The following is a 21,615-nucleotide window of genomic DNA, read 5'->3' as shown; positions in this document are numbered from 1 at the left end:
TTTCTTTGTGTCAGGATTATGGGCAAGGGTGGTAATAGAGTGAATAGCAGCTAGCTTTATTGCATGCTGTAGACAAGGAAAGTTCTTAGTTGGCTATAACTCAGTTGTATTTTCATGCAATTATAAGCATGCAGAGGTGGTGCTAATCAGGTTAATTTGAGACAGAGGAAGATGGGTGATTATTGTTGATAGTAAATAGACTGTACACAATTGTGTAGCCTTTGAGTGTATGTGTTTGTTCATGGGGAGTGATTCTTATAGAGTCAGAGATTCAGAGTTCAAAGAACTTGGACTTTAATATAGTATCTAGTTCAAGCCTCTCATTTTGTGGTTGAGGAAACCAAGAAGCTAATTGACATAGTTAAGGTCTTAGAGATGGTAAGCAATGGAGTCAGACCATAGGTCTTCTGATTAATAACCCATTGCTATTTCCACCATGATTCCATCATGCTATGTGTGGGAAAGATGAGGCTTCATTATTTGGGAAGTATCTCCAATTTGGACATTGCTTCTGTATCTCTTTTTTATAGTGATCCATAAGAAGGAGGTTGGAGGAATTGTATGTCACATCTGAATTTTTATTTCTCCCAGGCACCTTGGTGCTGTGACAATGCTTGGCACCTTGTAGTGGTATGGGGTTGTCAATCTTTGGGATAAGACCTTTCTGACATAGCTAATGCTACATCTCTGAGATTGCAACTATCAAAGGCTTTGTCCCATTTACATTTGGGTGTGTTTGAAAGTGTCATGGACAGAGTATAGTGATGCATGCCTCTAATCTCAGAATTTGGGGAGTTGTGAGCTACAGTAAACTAAGCTGCTTAGGTGTCCACAGTAAGTCCAGTATTAATATGGTGATCACTTAGAGACAAGGGCTGACCGGGCTGCCTGAGGAGGAGAGAATTAGCCCAGGTAACAAACAGCACATGTCAAAGTTCCCATACTGGTCAACAGTGGGATTGGACCATTGATTGACTGCTGCATGTTCAGCTTTGGCGATATAGTGAGACTCAGTCCAAACAAAAGGAAAGTATCACAGAGCAAACAATCCTGGTAGTTGGAGGAATCTGTGTAAAACCAATGATTGTCTTGATAACCAGTTATCAAGACAACAGTTATATTTTAACAACAGTGATCCCATCACCTTTGGGCTACAGAAAAGGGATCCAAAGATCTTGTACTAGGGGACATTCTTCTCTCCCAATAGTTTCTGTAAGGCCCCTTTCACATCTTTGTTCCGAAGGCTGTAGATAAGGGGGTTGAGCATGGGTGTCACAACACCATAGAGCATGGAGATAATCTTGTCCCTGTCCCTGCTGGCTTTGTCCTGGGGCATCATGTACATGGAGATTGCTGTCCCATAGAAGATAATTACCACAGTGAGGTGGGAGCTACAGGTGGAGAAAGCCTTCTTTCTACCCTCAGCTGAACGCATTTTCAGCACAGCCCCAAGAATGCGCCCATAGGAGGCAAGGATGAAGGCAAAAGGTGCCAACAGAGTCAGGGAACTGGTCACCATAATCAACAATTCATAGATGCGCAGATCATTGCAAGCAAGTTTGAGGATGGCCAAGAGTTCACAAGAGAAGTGGTTGATGATGTGCTGGCCACAAAACTCTAGTGGCATGGTCAGGACCGGAACCACTGTGAGAAGAAAAGCTGAGATCCAGGATGCTCCTGCCAGCTGGGCACAGAGCTGGGCACTCATCCTCACTGAGTAGCGTAAAGGGTCACCAATGGCTATGCAACGGTCATAGGCCATGACAGCCAGCAGGAGGCATTCCACAACCCCCAAGTAGAGGCCAGCACACATCTGTGCCAAGCACTGGCCAAGGGAGATGATGGGAATTCTAACTAAACAGTTAATGATCGTCTGAGGGACAGTCGCTGAAGTGTAGCAGATATCCAGGAAGGACAGGTTGCTGAGAAAGAAATACATGGGTGTGTGGAGATGGGAATCATAGTGGATCAAGAAGAGAATAAGAGTGTTTCCCAGCAAGGTGACAAGATAGGACATCAGGAGCAGACAGAAGAAGATGGCCTGAGCCCTGGGGTGCTCTGAAAGCCCAACCAGCATGAAATAGGTCACAGCTGTGTCGTTTTTTCCATCCATCACATTCTTTATTTTTTTTAACACTAAGTGAAAAACAAAACAAAATAAGCTTCATTGGATCACAAGGTGTTCTTCCCCTACATTTTGTATTGTTCATACCAGACCAGCTTACATTGATCATTTCATTGTTACAGTGCTAAATCTCTGTGCTTCCATGAATTTTTCCTCATCTCGGTAGAGTCTTTCTGAATTGTTGAGGTCAGAAAATTTATTCACCTGGAGGCCGATAATCTGGTGACAATCCATTCTTTACTTAATGAAGCTAGTCCTTTAATGGATACCACTCCATTGTTAAGTCTCTAACTGGAAATATTCTACCTTGGTAGGACCTGAAAGATCTTGTATTGCAAGGACTGCCCTCAAACATTTATGATAACCTCCATAATGATGAGTTTCCCATAACGGTATAGCAGAGAATACTGGCTATAGTGTCAGATTGTTGTTATCAAGTTGTGTTTGACTCTTTCATGACCCCATTTGGAGTTTTCTTGGCAAAAACATTAGAGTGATCTGCCATTTCCTTCTCCAGCTCATTTTATAGATGAGAAACTGAGGCAAACAGGGTTAAGTGACTTACCTAGGGTCACACATTTAGTAAGTGCCTGAGGCTGGATTTGAACTCATGAAGATGAGTCTTCCTGATTCCAAGCCCAGTGCTCTATCCACAGCACCACCTAACTGCCCCAATTGTCACAGTACTTGGTTTCAAATCCCACCTCTGCTGCTTCAGTCAATCAATCAATGAGAATTGTTTGCACCTGTTTTGTTCTGGGTATTGTGTTAAGGACTGTGTATAAGATAGGAACAGGAATAGGGACTGGACTGACAATTTTACTGGTACAGGGATCTCCCAAATGAGTAAACATCCTCCGTATGACAGTTCAACACCTCGTCTACAATCGAGAGATTTAGCAATTTGTTCAATACTGACAGCCAGTGTGTATTAGAGTCAGGGCTTGACCTAAAGTCTCCTTGGGTTAGGCCAATGCTCTCTACCCACTATTCTCAAATGCCTCTCTTTAGAGGTGGTGGGGATACAAAGACAAAATAAAATCATTTCTGCCTTCAAGGAGATAATATCCTCTTGGGAGAGACAAATTGCTGAATGCTTATGTGATCTTGGACAGATCACTCTGGACCTCAGTTTCCTCATCTGTAAAGTGAGGGCATTGGATTGGTTGCTTTCTGAGGACCCATCCAGCTCTAAATCTATGACCCTGTGATTTTTGGTGGAGATTAGAAATTATGATGATAATCAAAAAGCTACTCATTTGTACACTGCCCTTTACACTTTCAACCTGCGTGGAGACACCGAGGCATCATGGGAAAAGCCCTGGAATACAAGTCAGGAGCCTCAGCTTCTAATGGCAGTTCCATTACTAATTTACTCTGTGGTTTTGGGAAAGGCATCCCAGCTCTCTGGGCTGGGGTTTTACTAGATGGTGCCTTTAGCTCTGATACTCTATGACACATATGATTCTATTTGAGCCGCACCACAGCCTTCAGAGGGAGGGAGCACACATGTTATCATCATCACAGCGCAGATGAGAAAACCGAAGCAGAAATCTTGCCAATGTCATCATGCAAGTAGTTCAGTACTGAAATGCGCATCCTACTTATTAGAGCCGCTGTCTCCTTTTTATCCTTTTCTACTTCTGCACCTATGTATAGGCAAATACCTTCATCCACCTGGACACCACTCACAGTCTAGAGCAAAAGGAACTTTCAATCATCCCTTAACTAGGACACTTTGCCCCAGGGTCCAAACCACTCCTGGTAAAGTGCAGAGAACATGGGGCTTAGAGCAGGATTGAGGTTCTAGATTCAGCCCCATTGTGCTTATTAGGGGTAGAACCTTCTTTCGGAGCCTCAATTTCCTCATTTGTAAAGTGGGAATAGTCCAGTCAGACTTTTATATGTGTCTCAGAGGTCTCTTTTGAAACTCAGATAACACCCTCCTGAATACAAAATACTTCAGAAATGTAGACTCTGATTTTTAGCCATTCAAAGACAGTAAGGAGTTTCCTGGAGAGGTTCATAGGATGTCAGAGTGAATCACTCACCTGGACCCCATATTCCTGTCTCAGTTCTTTAAAGGTCCAAATCTGGCTGTGTCCAGTGTGGTCACACCCTAATGAAAAATTGTCAGGAGTTTCAATATTGCTTATAAATGTATCTTGTTGTTGAGAGAATACTGCTTGGGGGGCATTTGGTTCTTTAAGGAGTATGAAATTTGAGAAATTAACAATAACATATATAATGTTAATGTTTGCAAAGTGCTTTACATATATGATCTCATTTCATCCTCACAATAACACCATGAGGTGGGTGCTTTCCTTACCTTCATTTTATAAATGTGGAAACGGAGGCAAACAGGGGTGAAGTGACTTGCCCAAGGCCATGCAGCTAGTAATCTGAACTCAAAGGGATTTGAATTCAAGTTCTTGACCCCAAGATCAACACTTTATCAACTATGCCACTGAGTGGTCTCTAATCATTACTATAATGTAGGCAACCATTTTCAATGAGAGAGTTTTAGACAGACTTCTGTACTGGAGGACATAAAAGTTGGGCTGTAGCTCCAGCTTTGCTCTAAATCCACTGTAATACTCTGGGTAAGTCACTTAACCCCTTTAAGTCTCAGTTTTCTCATCTGTAAAATATGGGGATAGAATGAGATAACCACTGAGGTCCCTTCCACTTTTGCTTATGATCTTGTAATCTGTCATCCTGGGAAATCCAATGAGGTTGGAACGCAGGCCCTCTAACTCTTCATCCAGCCTTGAGGCAATGTGGAATCACGAAAAGGACATTGCATTGGTATCAGTGGGTTCAAGCTCAGACACTATTGCTTATTAGCTGTGTGCTGTCAGCCTGGTCACATTACTAATTGAGGATAGAGTCGCGTTGCCTGACAGGCTTTCCGTGAAGAAAGTAAATTACAGCCTTTACAATGTGTAGAACAGAAGCTGTTATAACTAAGCTATGTTCCCCCCAGATGAGAAGCCAGAACTGTATTTGTTGTTACAGGCTCACCTCCTCCCACCCCCTCCATGCCACCATGACCAGCTCCTATCTCTCCCTTGACATTCTATGATGTCATCACCAATGCCTCAAGAAATTGTAGTTTTGAGGATTTGTAACTGCATTGGCTTGAAGGAAGACCCAGGCATGGGAAATTGATGCAAAAGGCCCAACTTGATCACTAGCCAGCAGTACCTGGTAGGTGAGTCTTTGTTCATGAGGACCAAAGGCACATTCTGTTTCTGCTATGTGAAATGCAACTCCATCCAGAACATGGATACTTCTAGAGAGGGAGGCTGTTCCATTTGACCCCTGGAAGGTAAACAATTCATTTGATAAGATAAATACCAGAAGCTTTTCCCATGGGAAAGGCCCTGCAACTCTCTGAGGCACAACCTCCTCACCTGTTGAGGCAGCTAGGCAGCACCACAGTGGATTGGGTGTTAAACCTGGAGTCAGGATGACCTGAGTTCAAATCCAGCCTCAGGCACTTACTAGCTATGCAACTATCAGCAAGCTGCTTAGCCTCCATCTGAGCTTCCTTCCAGATCTCTAAGTTACGGGGAAGCAGATACTGGCTCAGTAGAAACACTCTCAAGGAAGCAGAACTAGGGAGCAGGAGTCTCCCAAGAGAGTGAGCTCTCTGTCATGAGAAGTTCTCCAGAAGGTGGTGGGTGCAGCTTCCATCAAGCTGCGGATGGATTCCTTAAGTGGAGGCGTTTGTGTCTAATGGTAGCCATCTCTAGGGCTGTGGGGCTGCGGGTGGGGTGGGGATAGAAGAAAAAAATTATGATAATTTTGTTGTACATTTGAAAGGAATAGCAAGTTGTGCATAGTAAATTTGCAGTTTCATGTGCAATCATCTTTTTTATCTTACTATGTTGTGGAAACACTTGTTTTATTCCATAAATTGAAAATAAAATTTTTAAAAAGTGTATGCATGGAGAAGGTGTGGCCAGGCAGTCTGGCTCCTTCCATCAGCTTTGTTTTCTGAATCTGATTTGTAGCCTCTCATGTTAAGGAGAATTTGGTTGCATCATACATCCAGGGGAGGAGATATTTCAGGTTGGAAAGGAATTTCATAGATGAAGAAGGGGAAGGAAGATGTCTGAGGCAAATCCCAGGGTATAGGCTCTCTGCCTTGGTCTCTTTCCCAGCAGATGACATCACAGCGTCACAAATTAGAGCACCAGAGATTTAGAGCTGGGAGGGACCTTATAGCTCATCTAGCCCATGCCCTTTACTCAGAAGATATTTCATTTGCCTCGGGAAACTGAGGCACAGACATTTTTTAAGTTACACAAGGTCACATAGCTAAGTGTCAGATCTAAGATTCAAACTGAGGTCCATTGACAATAAATCCAGGACTTTTCTAGTGCATCGCAACCCCAACTCTAATTTATGGAATCACAAAATTAGAACTTTTCCCTTGAAAATTTGGAAGTTTATATTATCTCACCTAATTGGAAAGGACTTTAGAGGTCCTATTTCTCTTCACCTCCATTCACTGAAGGATGGTCATGTCTATACTACTTCTTGCATAAGACACCCGACCTTCTTGGACCTTCTTGAAAACCTTTCAGGACAGAGAGCTCACTCCCTTAGAGGAAGGCTTTTCCTCAGCTCTACTTCCTTGAGAGTTTTTCTGCTAAGCCGGCATCTGCTTCCCTATAACTTAGAGAATCAAAGGATCAAGGTTCTAGGTTGTTGGAAGGAAACTTAGGGGTCCTATCATGTCATCTCTTCATTTTACAGACACAGAAACTGAAGTGAAGAGACTCCAGGTAACTTGCCCAAAGTCATAGCGATGGTAGAGATCAAAGGTAGGACACAAACCAAGGTCTTCATTCTCCAAACTTGCCATTCCTTCCACTTTGCCAGTTCTGAATTCTCCCTGTGAGAATGTGCAGAACTATCCTAATCCCTCTTCCATGTGACAGCCCTTCAGGAAATAGGTCACTCTCTGCAATGACATGCCCCTCTGTGTTCTCTTCTCCGTGCTCAAAGTCTTTCATTCTACCAGCCAATCCTGCTAGTGTTTGGTTTAGAGCTCCCTCATCCTCCTGCCCACTCTTCTGGATGTGCTAAAGCCTCTTCAAGACCCTCCAATTGTGGGCGACAATGAATCAAATTCACCAAACAATTCTGTGGGATCATCATGAATCACTTAACTGAATTAAATCAGACGACCAATTCTGTGGTGGGAAAAAACAAGCACATTTAAGTCAGATTGGACCAAAGGAGTTGTTTATCATTGGTTTGTCATTCCTGGATTTGACCCTACCTCCTCAGAGTGTTTGACAGACCTGGTAATTATGGCTTCCTGTAAAAAACAGTGGAAACAATCAGGCTTTAGATCTGTAGCCCCGGTCTAAATTTCATTGAAAGTCAGTGGGTCTTAGTTGCTAGAATGTTGGACTTGATATTAGGAAGGTTTGTGTTTTAATTTTGCCTTTCACTTTTACTAGTTATGTGTCATTAGGAAAGTTACAGCCTCTTTGAGCCTCAATTTTTCTCATCTCTAAAATTGCCATAATAGGGTTACTGCAAGGCTCAAATGAAACAGTCAACATGACCAGGCCATAACTCCTAGCTTGGCCACTGTCTGTTGTGTGAAAAAAAGTCAAACCATTTCACTTCTCTACTTTCTTTGAAAGGAGGACTGAAATGGGCATCTTTCAAAGATGTAGACCAGGGCTGATCTGCTATGTCCTCCGTTTTTAGGTTTGTTCCAGCTCTGACATTCTGATTCTACCATACTATCATACCTCCGAGGCCCTCTATCTGTATGACCTTGTACAAAGCACTAATCTTCCTGGGACTCAGTTTCTTCATCTGGAAATGAGGTTGACTAGATGGCTTACAGCTTTAGAAGCATGGTCCTATAGTTACATATTTTTAAGATCTTCCCAGCTTTCACATTCTACGTCCTAGAGGCTTCTAGGTGACATAGTGAATAGAGCCCTTGACTTGGAGCCAGGAAGACCTGAGTTTGCATACCTATTCAGACACTTACTAGCTGTGGGACCCTGGACAAGTCACTTAATCTTTCTGATCTTCAGTTTCCTCATCTGTAAAATGGGCACAATCATAGCACCTACCTCCCAGGATTGTATGGGGATAAAATGAAATGATGGATGTAAAGTGCTTTGCAGCTGCATTATCCTTATTCTTATTCTAAAATAACTTACAACTCTGCTACTTTTTATGTTCTAAGATACCTTTCACCTGTGATATTATTTTATGAAGATAAATCTTTCAAGAACATTTAACTGTCTGATTCACAGCTTCCCCTTTTATGTGTCCATCCACAGCCCTTTGCATACTTCTCCATTCCCCAGCCTCTCACTCTTTACTCCTCTGGTTTGCCCAATTGTTCAGGAAGAAGGAAGTGAGAGTATGGGGAAGAGATTCTGAAAGCTGGCCCTGTTTCCATACCCTCCCCCCTTACCTCTGATCCATAAATCTGTTCTTCACCAAGTCCCCCTTGAGCATATACCCAGAACAAAAAGTCTTCCCCAAGGATATCCAGCCCATCTTTCCCAGTAGTAACAGGTGGCTTCAGGAACAAGTGAGACTAAGTCTTTCAAATGTAAAGAACCTTGGAAAGTTGGATTCCCCAACATCCCCAAGCCAAGCTATCCCTCTTTCTCTCCAGCCACACTTTTCCAATTCCTGACACAGTCACAGGGGAATCCCTTGTAATGGAAGGCTGGCATCGGGAATGAGCCAAAAAGAAAGGAGGACAGTAATTGGAGGAGGAAACATTGGCCTTTACCTCTTCTTTTTATTTCCTCCAGGGGCTGCAGGAAGGGTCCTCCAAGGGACAGAGAGCTCATTAAGATGAAAAGTGTTGAAAATGGCTTGGGAATCAAAAGTAAACTTTCTGACTCACTTAGAGTCATTAGTGGGGAGTTTGTCAAGATGTAATTATTGAATCCACTCAGAAAATTAAGTGATTCAACTACTGGGAAAACACCTTATGATAGCTGAAGTGTGTGTGTGTGTGTGTATGTGTGTGTGTGCGTGTGTGTGTGTGTGTGTGTGTGTGTGTGTGTGAGAGAGAGAGAGAGAGAGAGTACACACCATAGGAGAATAGTTAGTTCATCAGTATGATCAATTCAATCATAGAATATTGTATCACAGAGTGGGAGGGGTCCTTAGAATACAGAATGTCAGAGCTGGGAAGGGCTTTTGATGGTTTTCTGGTTCACAACTCTCATTTTACCTAAAACAGTCTTAGAATTTTAGCTCTTATTAACATTATTACCATGTTTTGAATCTCTACTTTGTCTTCCCCTTCAGATCTCACTTAGAACTATTTTTGGTATCTTTCTTATGAACATTTAATACAATACTACTACCTGTCAATCTCTCTTATACTCACATTCCTCATCTGTAAGATAAGGATAAGGTTATATGTACCATCTACTTCACAGGGTTCTTATGAGGGTCTAATAAAATAATATAGGCAAAACATTTTACAAATTAGAGAATACAATAAACTTTTAATGTTGTCATCATTATTGTTGTTATGAACCCTAGAACTGCAGCTGGTGGTAGCTAACCATCTCCCTTCTAAGTAGGTATAGCAAGCATTATTATCCCCATTTTACAGAGGAGGATAGATAGATATTATCCTCATTGAAATTAAGGAGCTTACTAAGGTGACAGAGCCACATGCTCAGAAAGAACAGGAGAGAAGGAAGATTCCTGTCTCTTTTGTCCACTTTATGACTGTGATGATATTAATAGCAGATGGCATTTTGATGGCATTTTACAATTTCCAAAGTGTTTTTACTTCCATCATCTTATTTAATACTTTTAATAGTTACATAAAGCCAACAAGACAGAGTATCTCCATTTTACAGATAAAAAACAAGCAAACTGAAACTAAGGGAGATGTAGTAGTGGCTAATAAATTATTTAGGAACTCCAACCAGGGAATCAGAGTCTATCACTGTTGGACAGCATCTCAGAGACCATCTAATTCTATCTATACCAGTGTAAGAAACCTCTACACATTTTTGATAGCCATCTAGCCTCATTTTAAACGCATCTAATGATGAATAACTCTATTTCTTAAGGCATCCTATTCCACTTTGGGATGTATCTACTTATTAGGAATTTCTTCCTCATATTATGCTAAAATTTGCTTCTCAGCAATATCTACCCAATATTCCTAGTTCTGTTTGTGTGAACTAAGTAAAGAAAGTTGAAGTCTAACCTTATTTCATATTATAGCCTATTAAAAATCAAAATCATTAAAAAATAATAACCTTGAAACCTAAGAGAATTGATTTCAATGTTTATTCTCTTCTGGATAATATACTGATTTATCATTCTTGGGTTTTTCTTGATTGGGAGGTTTTCAAGTGGAATACCGCATTCACTTTTTTTTTTCAGGAACTGTACAGATACATCTCTTATTATTATCTAATCTTTTGTCTGTTTTCTTGTGAACATGGAATAATAATTGGATTATTTGAAATGATGTTTCTATGGAACTGAAGGCCTTTCTCCTGGTTGCATGCAGAATCTGTTATTCAGCATTGAAATTCTGAATCTTAACCACAACTTATCTCTTCCTTTCAACCATGAGGTTTTTCTTTGGCGGTGACCTGTGGATGTAAGCACTTATACTTTGTTTTATTTCTGGTCAAGTACCTTGTATTGTTTACTACAGTATGATGTACAGTTTTCAAAGACAAGATATTTTACTTGAGAATCTATGATCCTTTCAGTTTCATATTGCTTTCAAAGCAATCCCTTCAGTTAATGTCAAACTATATGTTCTTTCAAAGTGATCGTCTTTTTATTTATTTTTGCCAAATTTCTTCCACTTCCGTATTTTTGAGTTCTAAATTCATCATTAGCTTATTAAGAGTCTCTAATGTTTTGGTGAGATTCTCTATCAAGTGTTCTAAGTTGCTTACTCTATTGTCTTAGTTATTTCTTTATTGAGAGTTCTACTTTCTGACCTAATTACCATCCTACTATTTTATTTTTTTAATTTCTTTTTTTTTTATTAGAAGCAATTGTATTTAAGTGACTTGCCCAGGGTCATATAGCTAGTAAGTGTCTGAGGCTAGATTTGAATTCAGGTACTCCTGACTCCAAGGCCAGTGCTCTATGCACTGTGTCACCTAGCTGTCTCATAATATTTCTTTACAAGTTTGATCTTTTAAGCCATTGTGGAATTTCTTATTTTTCAGTGATCTCTGGGAAGGTGAAGAATTCCTTTCTTCATTTGGAGTTTTTGGCTTACTTTTCTTTGAGGTATAATATTCATTAATTATGGTATGACCTTTTAAACTCACTCATTTTTTATTTCAATTTATATGAATCTCCTTGTTGACTCATTTATTGAGAGCTAGAGTTAAATCCAGTCTTTCAGGAACAAAGATTTCATCCTTCTTTTTTCCTTTTTAATTTTCTCAGTCTCCTGCCAGTGGCAAGTATTAACAATTTATCCAAAAAGACCATTAGATTCTTCCTCTGATATCTTTGGAGTGTAGGAATAGCAGTGATTTTGTCAGGTCGAATGGCAGGCACAGTTTAATGACTTTTTGAATATGGTTCTAAATTGCTTTTAGAACTGGCTGGAGCAGTTCACAACTCTACCAGTGATGCATTAGTGTACCTGTTTTCTTGGACTAGCAATTCTAGTATTTGTCATTTTCCTCTTTTGTCATCTTTGCAAATCTGATTGATGTAAGGTGGAAATTCAAAGTTGCTTTAATTTATATTTCTTTAAGTGTTAGCAATTTGTAATCCACAAGGATTACAAAAGCACCCAGTAGAAATGAAATGTGAAATACAACCTGCAGTAACTCAGGAGGAAAGACTGGAAAGGAGAACTAATACCTTAGAATAGATGGTGGAAAAACTTGGGCAAGAACTGATTGCCTTTTAAATTAGAATTGGCCTAAGAGGAAAAAAAAACTCAATGTGACAACTAGAAATAGTAAAACTGTGGAAATAATTTTGATACCTCTACTGAATTAAACAAGTATTTTCTCAGGCCATTGTGATTTAATGGATGTCAGTGATTATATTATTAAGTTGAGGAAAACAGAATTAAGTTTGCGTGGTTATGTTGGTTAATGCTGTAAGATGAGAGTTATGACTAATTAACCCACCATGTAGTGATGATTCTATTACTTGGGATTCATTCATAGGATTTATACTGTATTAGTTAGGCCTGTCAGAAGAACTTGTATCAACTCGTGATAGGAATTTAGCATTCCCCCCACTCACTCTTAAGTGATCTTTGCTTGAAAACCACGACTTCCTAAGGGCCTCTGTCACAGTGTTCTTGAACCCTAGAATGTTGGGGACCAAACCCCTGAAGAGATGGCCAAATGGCCCATGAAAGGCACAAGACTTTGCTGACAGGGTCTTATACTAGGGAATTGTGAACTGTTATCAACCAGGCCACAATTAGCTTCGATTTGCCAAGAGGACTAGTTTCCTTCTTTCTTATTCAAACCATAAGGTTGTGTCTTAATCATGAAAAAGTTTCTCCCCTCATCTGGAGGAGAGTTAGCGCTCCAAGCAGCAAATGTGTATTGAGAATCCATGTTCCCCCATTTCCCCTCTCCCACCCCATTAGGATCAGAAATGGCAACCAGTGGCACAAAAATCCACATGTGCAAAATTCATCTACAATCTGGGAAATCTCCAGCCCAGTATTTCATGAAAGGAAGGACGGATGCTGTAGCTCAAGCATGTGAAAGCTTGAGGGACCTGACACACCAACTTGTTCGTGGGTGCTAAACCTGGGGTCTGTGATCTTGGTTTTATTTAGAAACTGTTTTGATAATTACACTTTCATATGAGCAGTTTCCTTTTTAATCCTATTTATTTTATTGTTATGCATTTAAAAACATTATTTTCTGGGGCAGCTATGTGGTACAGTGGATAGAGCACTGACCCTGGAATCAGGAGCACCTGAGTTCAAATCTGACCTCGGACACTTATTAACTATGTGACCCTGGGCAAGTCACTTAACCTTGATTGTCTTCACCAAAAAACGAAAAACAAATCAAACACCATTATTCTCTGAAGGAGCCAGTAGGCTTCACTAGATTATCACAGGGACTCATGACACAGAAAATCTTAAAAAATCTCTGGATTAGTGCAGGCCCTTTGTTCCACTGATGAGTAACTGAGGTCCAGAGAGATTGTTACTTCAGAGAAAAATAGAATTTTAGAGTAGAAACAAATCTCAGAGGCCACATAGGCCAATCCTGAAACTTAATTAGGATGTGGCATTCTTGGGGAGGAAACCTGCTGCAGGCAAGTACCTTCTCTGTGCCTCATGGTCCTTGAGTGGTGTCTGGAGTGCAAAGGGGCAAGTGACTTGGCCAGGGTCACACAGACAGCATAGCAGGTGTCAGGGGGATCTTTAAATCTGGGTCTTTCTGGCTTTAAGGCCAGTCTTCCATCCACTAAGATAAGAATTCTTTCCTTCTTTTTTAAAAACTATTTTTTTTTTAGTTTTCAACATTCACTTCCATAAGATTTTGAGTCCTAAATTTTCTTCCCTTCCCTCCCCTCCCCCCTCCCCAAGACAGCATGCAATCTGATATAGGTTCTATGTATACATTCATATTAAACATATTTTCACATTAGTCATATTGGAAAGAAGAGTTAGAACCAGTGGGAGAGAAACAACGAGAAAGAAGAAACAACAACAAATAGTGTGCTTTGATCTGCATTCCAACTCCATAGTTCTTTCCCTGGATGTGGATAGCACTTTCCATCATAAGTCTTTTGAAGTGGTCTTAGATTCTTGCATTACTGTGAAGAAACAAGTCTATCAAAGTCAGTCATCTCATAACACGACTGTTGTTGTGTACAATGTTCTCCTGGTTCTGCTCATTTCACTCAGCATCAGTTCACATGTCTTTCCAGGTTTTTCTGAAGTCCACCTGCTCATCATTCCTTATAGCGCAATAGTATTCCATGGCAATCATATACCACTTGTTTAGCCATTCCCCAGTTGGTGGGCATCCCCTCAGTTTCCAATTCATTGTTACCACAGAAAGGGCTATAAATATTTTTGTACATGTGGGTCCTTTTTCCATTTGTATGATCTGTCTGGGATACAGCCCTAGAAGTGGTATTGCTGGGTCAAAGGGTATGCATAGTTTTTATAGCCCTTTGGGCATAGTTCCAAATTGCTCTCCAGAATGTTGGATCAGTTCACAACTCCACAAGCAATAAACATCCTCTTAAGGAATTGAAGGATGTCTGTCTAGGGGGCATTCTTTTCCCCGCAGAGTTTCTATAAGGCTCCCTTCACATCCTTGTTCTGAAGACTGTAGATGAGGGGATTGAGCATGGGAGTCATGATACCATATAAGAGGGAAGCGAACTTGTCTACCTCCTCACTGGCCTTGTCCTGGGGGATCATGTACATGGCAATGGCTGTTCCATAGAAGATGACTGCCACAGTGAGGTGGGAGCTACAGGTAGAGAAAGCCTTCTTTCTGCCCTCAGCTGAGCGAATCTTCAACACAGCCCCCAGAATGCCCCCATAGGAGGCAAGGATGAAGACAAAGGGTGCCAGGAGAGTCAAGGAACTGGTGGCCATCATCAGCAATTTATTAAAATGTAGATCATTGCAGGCAAGCTTAATGATGACGAGGACCTCACAGAAGAAGTGGTTGATGATGTGGTGGCCACAGAACTCCAGGGGTAAGGTCATGGTAGGCACCATGGTGAGCAGAAAGGCTGAGACTCGGGTACCCACTGCCAGCAAGTCATAAAGCTGGGGACCCATCCTCACTGAATAGCACAGTGGGTCCCCAATGGCAATGCACTGGTTGTAGGCCATGACGGCCAGCAGGAGCCAGAGGCCAGCACACATCTGGGCCAGGCATTAACCCAGGGAGATGGTGGGAATTCTTGCTAAGCAGTCAATGACAATCTGATGGCACACTTGATGAAGTGTAGCAGATGTCCAGGAAGGACAGGTTACTGAGAAAGAAATACATGGGAGTGTGGAGCTGGGAATCATAATGGATCCAAAAGAGAATGAGGCTGCTCCCAAGCAATATGTCAAGATAGAACACCAGGAGCAGGCAGAAGATGACCTGAACCCTAGGGTACTCTGAGAGCCCAACCAGAATGAAATAGGTCACGACTGTGTTATTTCTTCCATCCGTGACTTTCCTTCACTATCTTCATCTCCTAAGGGGGAAAATGAATCCACACACAGAGTCATAAAGTGGACTTGTCAACCTTTTCCATTTCTCCTGATAGGCAAGCTTACTTGGGCTGTTTGAACCATCTATGCTAAATCTCCAGATCTCCTCCTGGAAGATCTCTCCCTCTCCGCAGCCCTCTCCTTTGATTGTTCAGCCCCTCCATTTTAAGTGATGGCCCAGGCCAGTCGTGTCTACCCCTTTTGTCCTTCCAGGCTTTGCTTTTGACTCTTGGCACTTCTCTCTCCATCATGCACTTAATACATGCTTGTGGACTCGCTTTGGTCTCTAAGACCTTTTTTGAATTATGTTGTTCATATTGGTGCCGTTTGGAGGCAGCTAGGTGACACAGTGGATAGGGCATTCAGCATGAACTCAGAAAGACCCAGTTTCCAATCCTGCCTCTTACTGGCTGTGTGACTCTGGGCAAGTTTCTTAGCTTCCTTGGGTCTCAGTGGTCTCATCTGTAAAATGTGCATGATTGTTTCTAAGGTCCCTATCATCTCTAAGTCTGTGATCCCATTTGTGGTTCAGTCATTTCAGTCATGTCTGACTCTCCGTGACCAGTTTGGTCTTTCAGTCTCCAGCCCATCTCCCCTTCCATGTACTCTGCAATCAGTGAGATTGGCTTCCATGTGATGGTCCATCTCCCCACTCTGCCTTTTCACTGACTGTCCCCCATTCTTGGAATGCTCTTCCTCCTCATACCCATCTCCTGGATTCTGTGGCTTCGTTCAAGGCTCAGCTAACACCTCAACTTCTGCGAGAAGTTTGCTGGTGCTCCTTAGTACCAGAGCCTTTCCTCTGAGACTATCCTCAGTCTATCCTGTTATATTGCCTTTGACATAATTGTTTCCCTGTTGGCTCAACCATTAGACTATGAACATCTTGGGAGCAGAATTTTTTTTTTTTTGCCTTTCTTTTGTCTTTTTCCCAGCAGTTAGTACAGTGCCTGGCATTGAGAGGAGGTGCTTAATCAGTGCTGGCTAGCCAACTGACTGGCATCTATGATCTAGTTAATGTTCACAGATGACTTTCAGGGGGATGGTGCAAGCATTATTATTCCCATTATGCAGATGATGAAACTGAGGTAGACATCTTGCTAATATTGTCACATGAAACAAGGTAGGCAGTGGGTCAGTAATCGGAAAGCATACTTAAATGCACATCCATTTTACCACGGATCTACCTATAGCATAGTGCAGGGGTGGGGAAGATTTTTGTGTATTCTAGACCACTTTGGCACTCTGGTGAAACCTGTGGGCAGCTAATGCTTTCCCTCTGTTAATTATATCTTATACATAGCTTGTTTTGTTTGTATTTGTTTGTATGTTGTCTTCTCTGTTAGACTGTAAGCTCTTTGAGGGCAGGAACTGTCTTTTGCCTCTTTTTGTGTCCCTAGCACTTAGCACTGTTCTTGGCACATAGTGGGTGATTAATAAATGTTTATTGATCAATTGATTGATTGGTGGTGCAGTAAATACTGCCGTGGACCTGGAGTCAAGAAGTCCTGTTCAAATCCAGTCTTAGACCAGACTAGTTGTGTGACCCTGAGTAAATCACTTAACCTCTTTCACCTCAGTTTCCTAAACTACAGAATGGGGATAATACTAACATTTACTTCTCAGGGTTATTGTGATGATCAAATGTGATAATATTGCTTGGTGCATGGTAGACACTACATAAAGGCTTGTTCCCTTCCTTCTCAGAATAATGTTTTTAATTGTATAAAGTAAAATGCACAAAATTATAGAGGAAACCAATTAAATTGAAACACCACTATAAAATATATATATATATATATTTTTTGGTAGGCAATGGTGTTAAATGACTTGCCCAGGGTCACACAGCTAGTAAGTGTTATGTGTCTGAGGGCAGATTTGAACTCAGGTCCTCCTGACTCCAGAGCTGGTGCTCTATCCACTGCGCCACCTAGCTGCCCTCATAAAATATATTTTTAAAGGAGTTTGCAGACCCCAGGTGAAAAACTGCTGATGGAGCCATGATCCCAGTTTCATTCTTTTCACTGCCCTCCCATGAATGCAGGCCAACATTTTCCTCTTTGACTTGACGATCTATGGATTAAGAAACTCACCTTTCACCTGGATATAGTTAGAGCCTTTAAGGTTAAGCTGAATGCAAATCTAGAACCTTGGGTCAGAGGCCCAGCACCATTGCTTACCCTGTGCCCTCTGATTGCTAGTTTCTCCATCTGTGAAATGATGACAATAATTCTTCATTACTGTCACACAGATATGTGGTGAAGCTCAAATAAGACCTGGAGCATGAAATACTACAGGAATGTGAACTTTAGTTTGGGGGAACAGAGCTGCTCATGGCCCCTAATACTCAAAGTCTGGAGGGAAAGGTCATGAGAGGTTCTTTGGATAGCAGGGAAACCATTCACAAGGAACTCTAAATCCTGTCCCATTCCTCATGGTTACCAATATTTGCTATATATTATATGGTTTCACCTGAGTGGGCCTCTGTATGGTTTGAAATATCTTGATGACATATAGGCAGAGCCATTGGGATGATATTGCTCAAGGTAGGGTGATTGTTAAAAGTGCATAGAATTCAGAACATTCACTCAAGTTTTCAGTGAGGAAGAAGGGAACAGTTACAATCTGGTTGGGTTCTATTCTTAGGTCTCCTGTAAACTCCTTCTATACTATCAGCAAAGTAACTTGGACATTCTGGGCCTTCATTTCCTTGTGTAGAGTATGAGGGAGGGTTGGACTAGGGGCCCACTGAGTTCCCCCTAACAGGGTAAGGGATCTTATAATCTGAAATCCTGTGACGTCAAATGAATCTGGAAACTAGGTTCCCTAACTCCAAAGCTAGGAGGGTAACAGGGGTGCTGTAGAAAGATTATTTGATGCGGCGTCAGAGGAGTCTGATCTGAGTTCTGGTGCTGCCATTGAATGGTGATTGTGTCAGTCAGCAGGAAAGAGAGAGAGATCTATCCAGCCTCGGGAATCTGTCTAGAGGTAGAATTTTAGAAGCTTCCTTAATTTCACAGTCTCACTGATTCCTGAAATGTCCCTGAAGCCCTAATTATGCATCTGAGGAAAATGGGCTGGATATCCTTGGAGAAGATTCCTTTCCTAGGTGTGTGGTTATGGGGGCCTGGGCAGGGGCTGGATCCTATGGATCTGGAGAGGAGAGGGAGACAGGGGAACAGGGCCAGATTCCAGTATCCCTCTTCCTTCCTTCTATTTCCATGTGTATAATGGAGAGAGAATCCTGGGGGGGTGCGAATGAGAAAGGGTGGCAGTAAAAATATATGAGAGGAAGTTATGAAATAGCCTAAGAACCAGATCTTCTCAAGGCATCCTTCTCATAAAAGAATAGAGGTAGAAGGGACTTTAGAACATAGACTGTTATAATGTAGACTCCAGAATACTGGGGTTTCAAGTGATAGAGAAAATAGGTCAGAGCTGGGGGTGCCTGAGAATAGAGAAGCTGGGACAGACGTCAGAGACCATCTTGGCATACTCTCACTTTCCACATGAGGAAACTGAGGACTAGTTAAGTTAAATGACTTACCCAAGGTCACAGAGGTATCCAGAATCAGAGTTGAAAAAGCATATCCCAGCTAGGAGGGCTTTTAAAACTAAGTTGTCCCCTTATTAGGAATACTGTGAAAGAGATTCTTGGTAAGAGGCAGCCAAATGGTGCAGTAGTTACAGAGCTGGGTTTAGAGTCTTAAAGACCCAAGTTCAAATCATCCTCAGACACTTACTGCTGTGGGACTCTGGGCGCGTCACTTAACATTTGTCTTCCTCAGTTTCCTCATCCCTAAAATTGAGGTAATAGCACCGAACATCAAAGGTTGTTTTGAGGACAAATGAGATAATATTTGCATACCTTAAAATTCTATATAAATGCTAGATATTGTCGTTATTATTAAAAATATCATACTGGGGAATAAGAAGTATTTGTTAAAGAAGCTTCAGAACCACCCACTTTGCAAAGCCTTCCCTACTGATACTTTGTTCCTTGCCGCTGGACACAGCGGGGTACACAGATTTGTACCCCATTTACATTTTAATGTATCATATACAATACACGTCTTTCTGTATTGCATATAAACAGGTTCATGCAGGTGATCATCAACAGGTGATGCTTATAGATTCATTTTTAATCTCTTTCAATTGCAAAAGATAATGTGTGAAGTTATAGTTATCTCCTAAATCTTGAACTGCAGATAGAAATAATAAGAGGTTACCAGGGGAAGAGAGGGGTAGAAGAGAAGAAATCAGAGGAAACTCTGTTATAGTAGAAAGAACATTGGACTTAGGTTGGAAGACAATGCTGAGTGGTTGTCTTAGTTCATAGCAGGGAAGCTCTAGCAAATCTTCCAGGAATGAAGAATATTTATCTGGGGAGCATCAGAAGCTATGATCTTATAATGTCGGTCATCGAGACAGACCCCAGATCATCTGAACTCATTCAGAACAGGGGATCCAGGGACTGAGTTGAGTAACTAGGTGAGGACAAAAAATAAGGGGGAAAGGGCAGGAAGTTGGAAGGAAGCATAGGAAGTAAAAGAAGACAAGAAATGAGCAAGAATGAATCATTGGGCAGGTGGTGAAAAGGGATTAGAAGGCAAGGGGTATGCAATAGGCAGGGGAGGAAAATGGGAATATGGCAAGATAGGAGAAATGTATCTGGTAAAGACCAGTGATTAGCAGGACTCAACTGCTCAGCTTACCTTCCTCAGCCTCAGGTTGAGGAAGAGAAGTGGGCTGACAGAGGGAGAAAGTGAGGAAGAAGTAAAATAAGTTGACGAGGCTTTGCGGCAATGCTGACTTGTGACCCTGTCTCTCTTTGGTTAATGTGGCTACAGAATTGTAGACTTCAAATGTTTGTTTCCTCCCCTACAAATATGGGTTAGGCCAGGAGGATTTGACTATGAGAGGAGAAGACAGAAGTGGACAGAGGAAGACAAGACAGGAAGCAAGTAACAGAGAACTGGAAATGGACAATGCAGAGCAAGATACGTTCACTTACCTGACCAGGCAAGTCAGGAAATGAGTGCGAGAACAGGAAGTGAGCAAATCAAAAAAGGAGGTGACCAGAGAAGGGGAAATGAAATGATGAGGGAGAGCTGAAGTCCAACCTTGTTGGCAGTCCCTGGGGGAAATAGTGAATTTGAATCCTTATGTCCCATGGTTAAATGAAAATTTGAACCTGACAATCACAAGTCCCTTCCTCTTCCATTCTCTCCTTATATTTCCACCTCACTTAACCTGGGAAATTACTACTTTCATGAAACTTCTTGGGTTAGATTAGATGAAAACACTAGAAAGACAGAAGTCTGGAAATCTGAAAGGACTCCTCTAACTACTCACGATAACGTTCGCCTAATTTTCCTGGTAACTTCAATGTTGAAAACTCTTTCTGTGTGGGGCATTGTGGGGAGATATATGGTGACAAGAATATGGAGTAGATTCTATAGTTGTGTGCAGACTCTATGCCCAACTATAGAATCTACTCCATATTCTTGTGTTAGTGGAAAGCTCCAAATGAGCTCATATAGGTGATGTGGTGATGTGCCCAAGAGAGGGCAAACAGAAGGGTGAAAGTATCGATGGCCTTGTCATATCATTATCAGCGGGAGTAACTGGAGATGGGTAGCCAATGGAAGGGAAGACTGGATGGGAATGTGTTGGCTATCTTCACTTACATGACAGACTATCAAGTGGGCAAAGGCTTACACATGGTCTACTTGGCCTCAGAAAGCAGAACTAGGAACATGAGAGGAAATTGCAGAAAGTTAGATTTAGGTTTAATGTATCAAAAAAAAAAAACAACTTAAGCCTAATGTGTGCTGATCAAGAATGGAATGGGCTACCTCCACATACAACAATTTTTCATTCTGGTTTATTTTTTGTTTTATTTATTTTATTTTTAATTTATGGAATAAAATAAGCATTTCCATAACATAGTTTAATAAAAAAAAGATTAATGACCTCTTGTTGGAGATTTTATTTTTAAAATTGCACTTTATTGATTTGTTTATAATTCACAGATGTGTTAGAAGGCTTCCCTTTTTCAGGTGAGCAGGTGTGAGCAGGTTCTTTCCTTTCCTTTCCCTTCCTTTCCTTTCCCTTCCTTTCCTTTCCCTTCCTTTCCTTTCCCTTCCTTTCTTTTCCCTTCATTTCTTTTCCCTTCCTTTCTTTTCCCTTCCTTTCCTTTCCCTTCCCTTCCTTTCCCTTCCCTTCCCTTCCCTTCCCTTCCCTTCCCTTCCCTTCCCTT

The 21,615-nt window shown here is 41.5% G+C and overlaps 1 protein-coding gene and 1 pseudogene across 1 annotated transcript; both read right to left on the bottom strand.

The window, feature by feature from the left end:
* Positions 1–1,180: 1,180 nt before the first annotated feature.
* On the bottom strand, positions 1,181–2,152 carry LOC114042282 (olfactory receptor 13H1-like). The gene has a single exon (XM_027860945.1). It carries the CDS (start codon positions 2,111–2,113, stop codon positions 1,181–1,183), a length of 933 nt encoding a protein of 310 aa, XP_027716746.1. The 5' UTR covers positions 2,114–2,152.
* A 12,247-nt stretch (positions 2,153–14,399) lies between these two features.
* LOC114042288 lies at positions 14,400–16,063 on the bottom strand (annotated as a pseudogene).
* Positions 16,064–21,615: the final 5,552 nt, after the last annotated feature.

This window comes from Vombatus ursinus, unplaced genomic scaffold, assembly GCF_900497805.2.
Source record: "Vombatus ursinus unplaced genomic scaffold, bare-nosed wombat genome assembly UNPS02014344.1, whole genome shotgun sequence".
Classification (NCBI taxonomy): Eukaryota; Metazoa; Chordata; class Mammalia; order Diprotodontia; family Vombatidae; genus Vombatus; species Vombatus ursinus.
Note: the sequence above shows the minus strand (reverse complement) of the source record. Positions and strands in the feature narration are given on the sequence as shown.

Coding starts and splice junctions, on each gene's coding strand:
- LOC114042282 (XM_027860945.1), bottom strand. CDS start 2,113: ATGGATGGAAAAAACGACACAGCTGTGACCTATTTCATGCTGGTTGGG.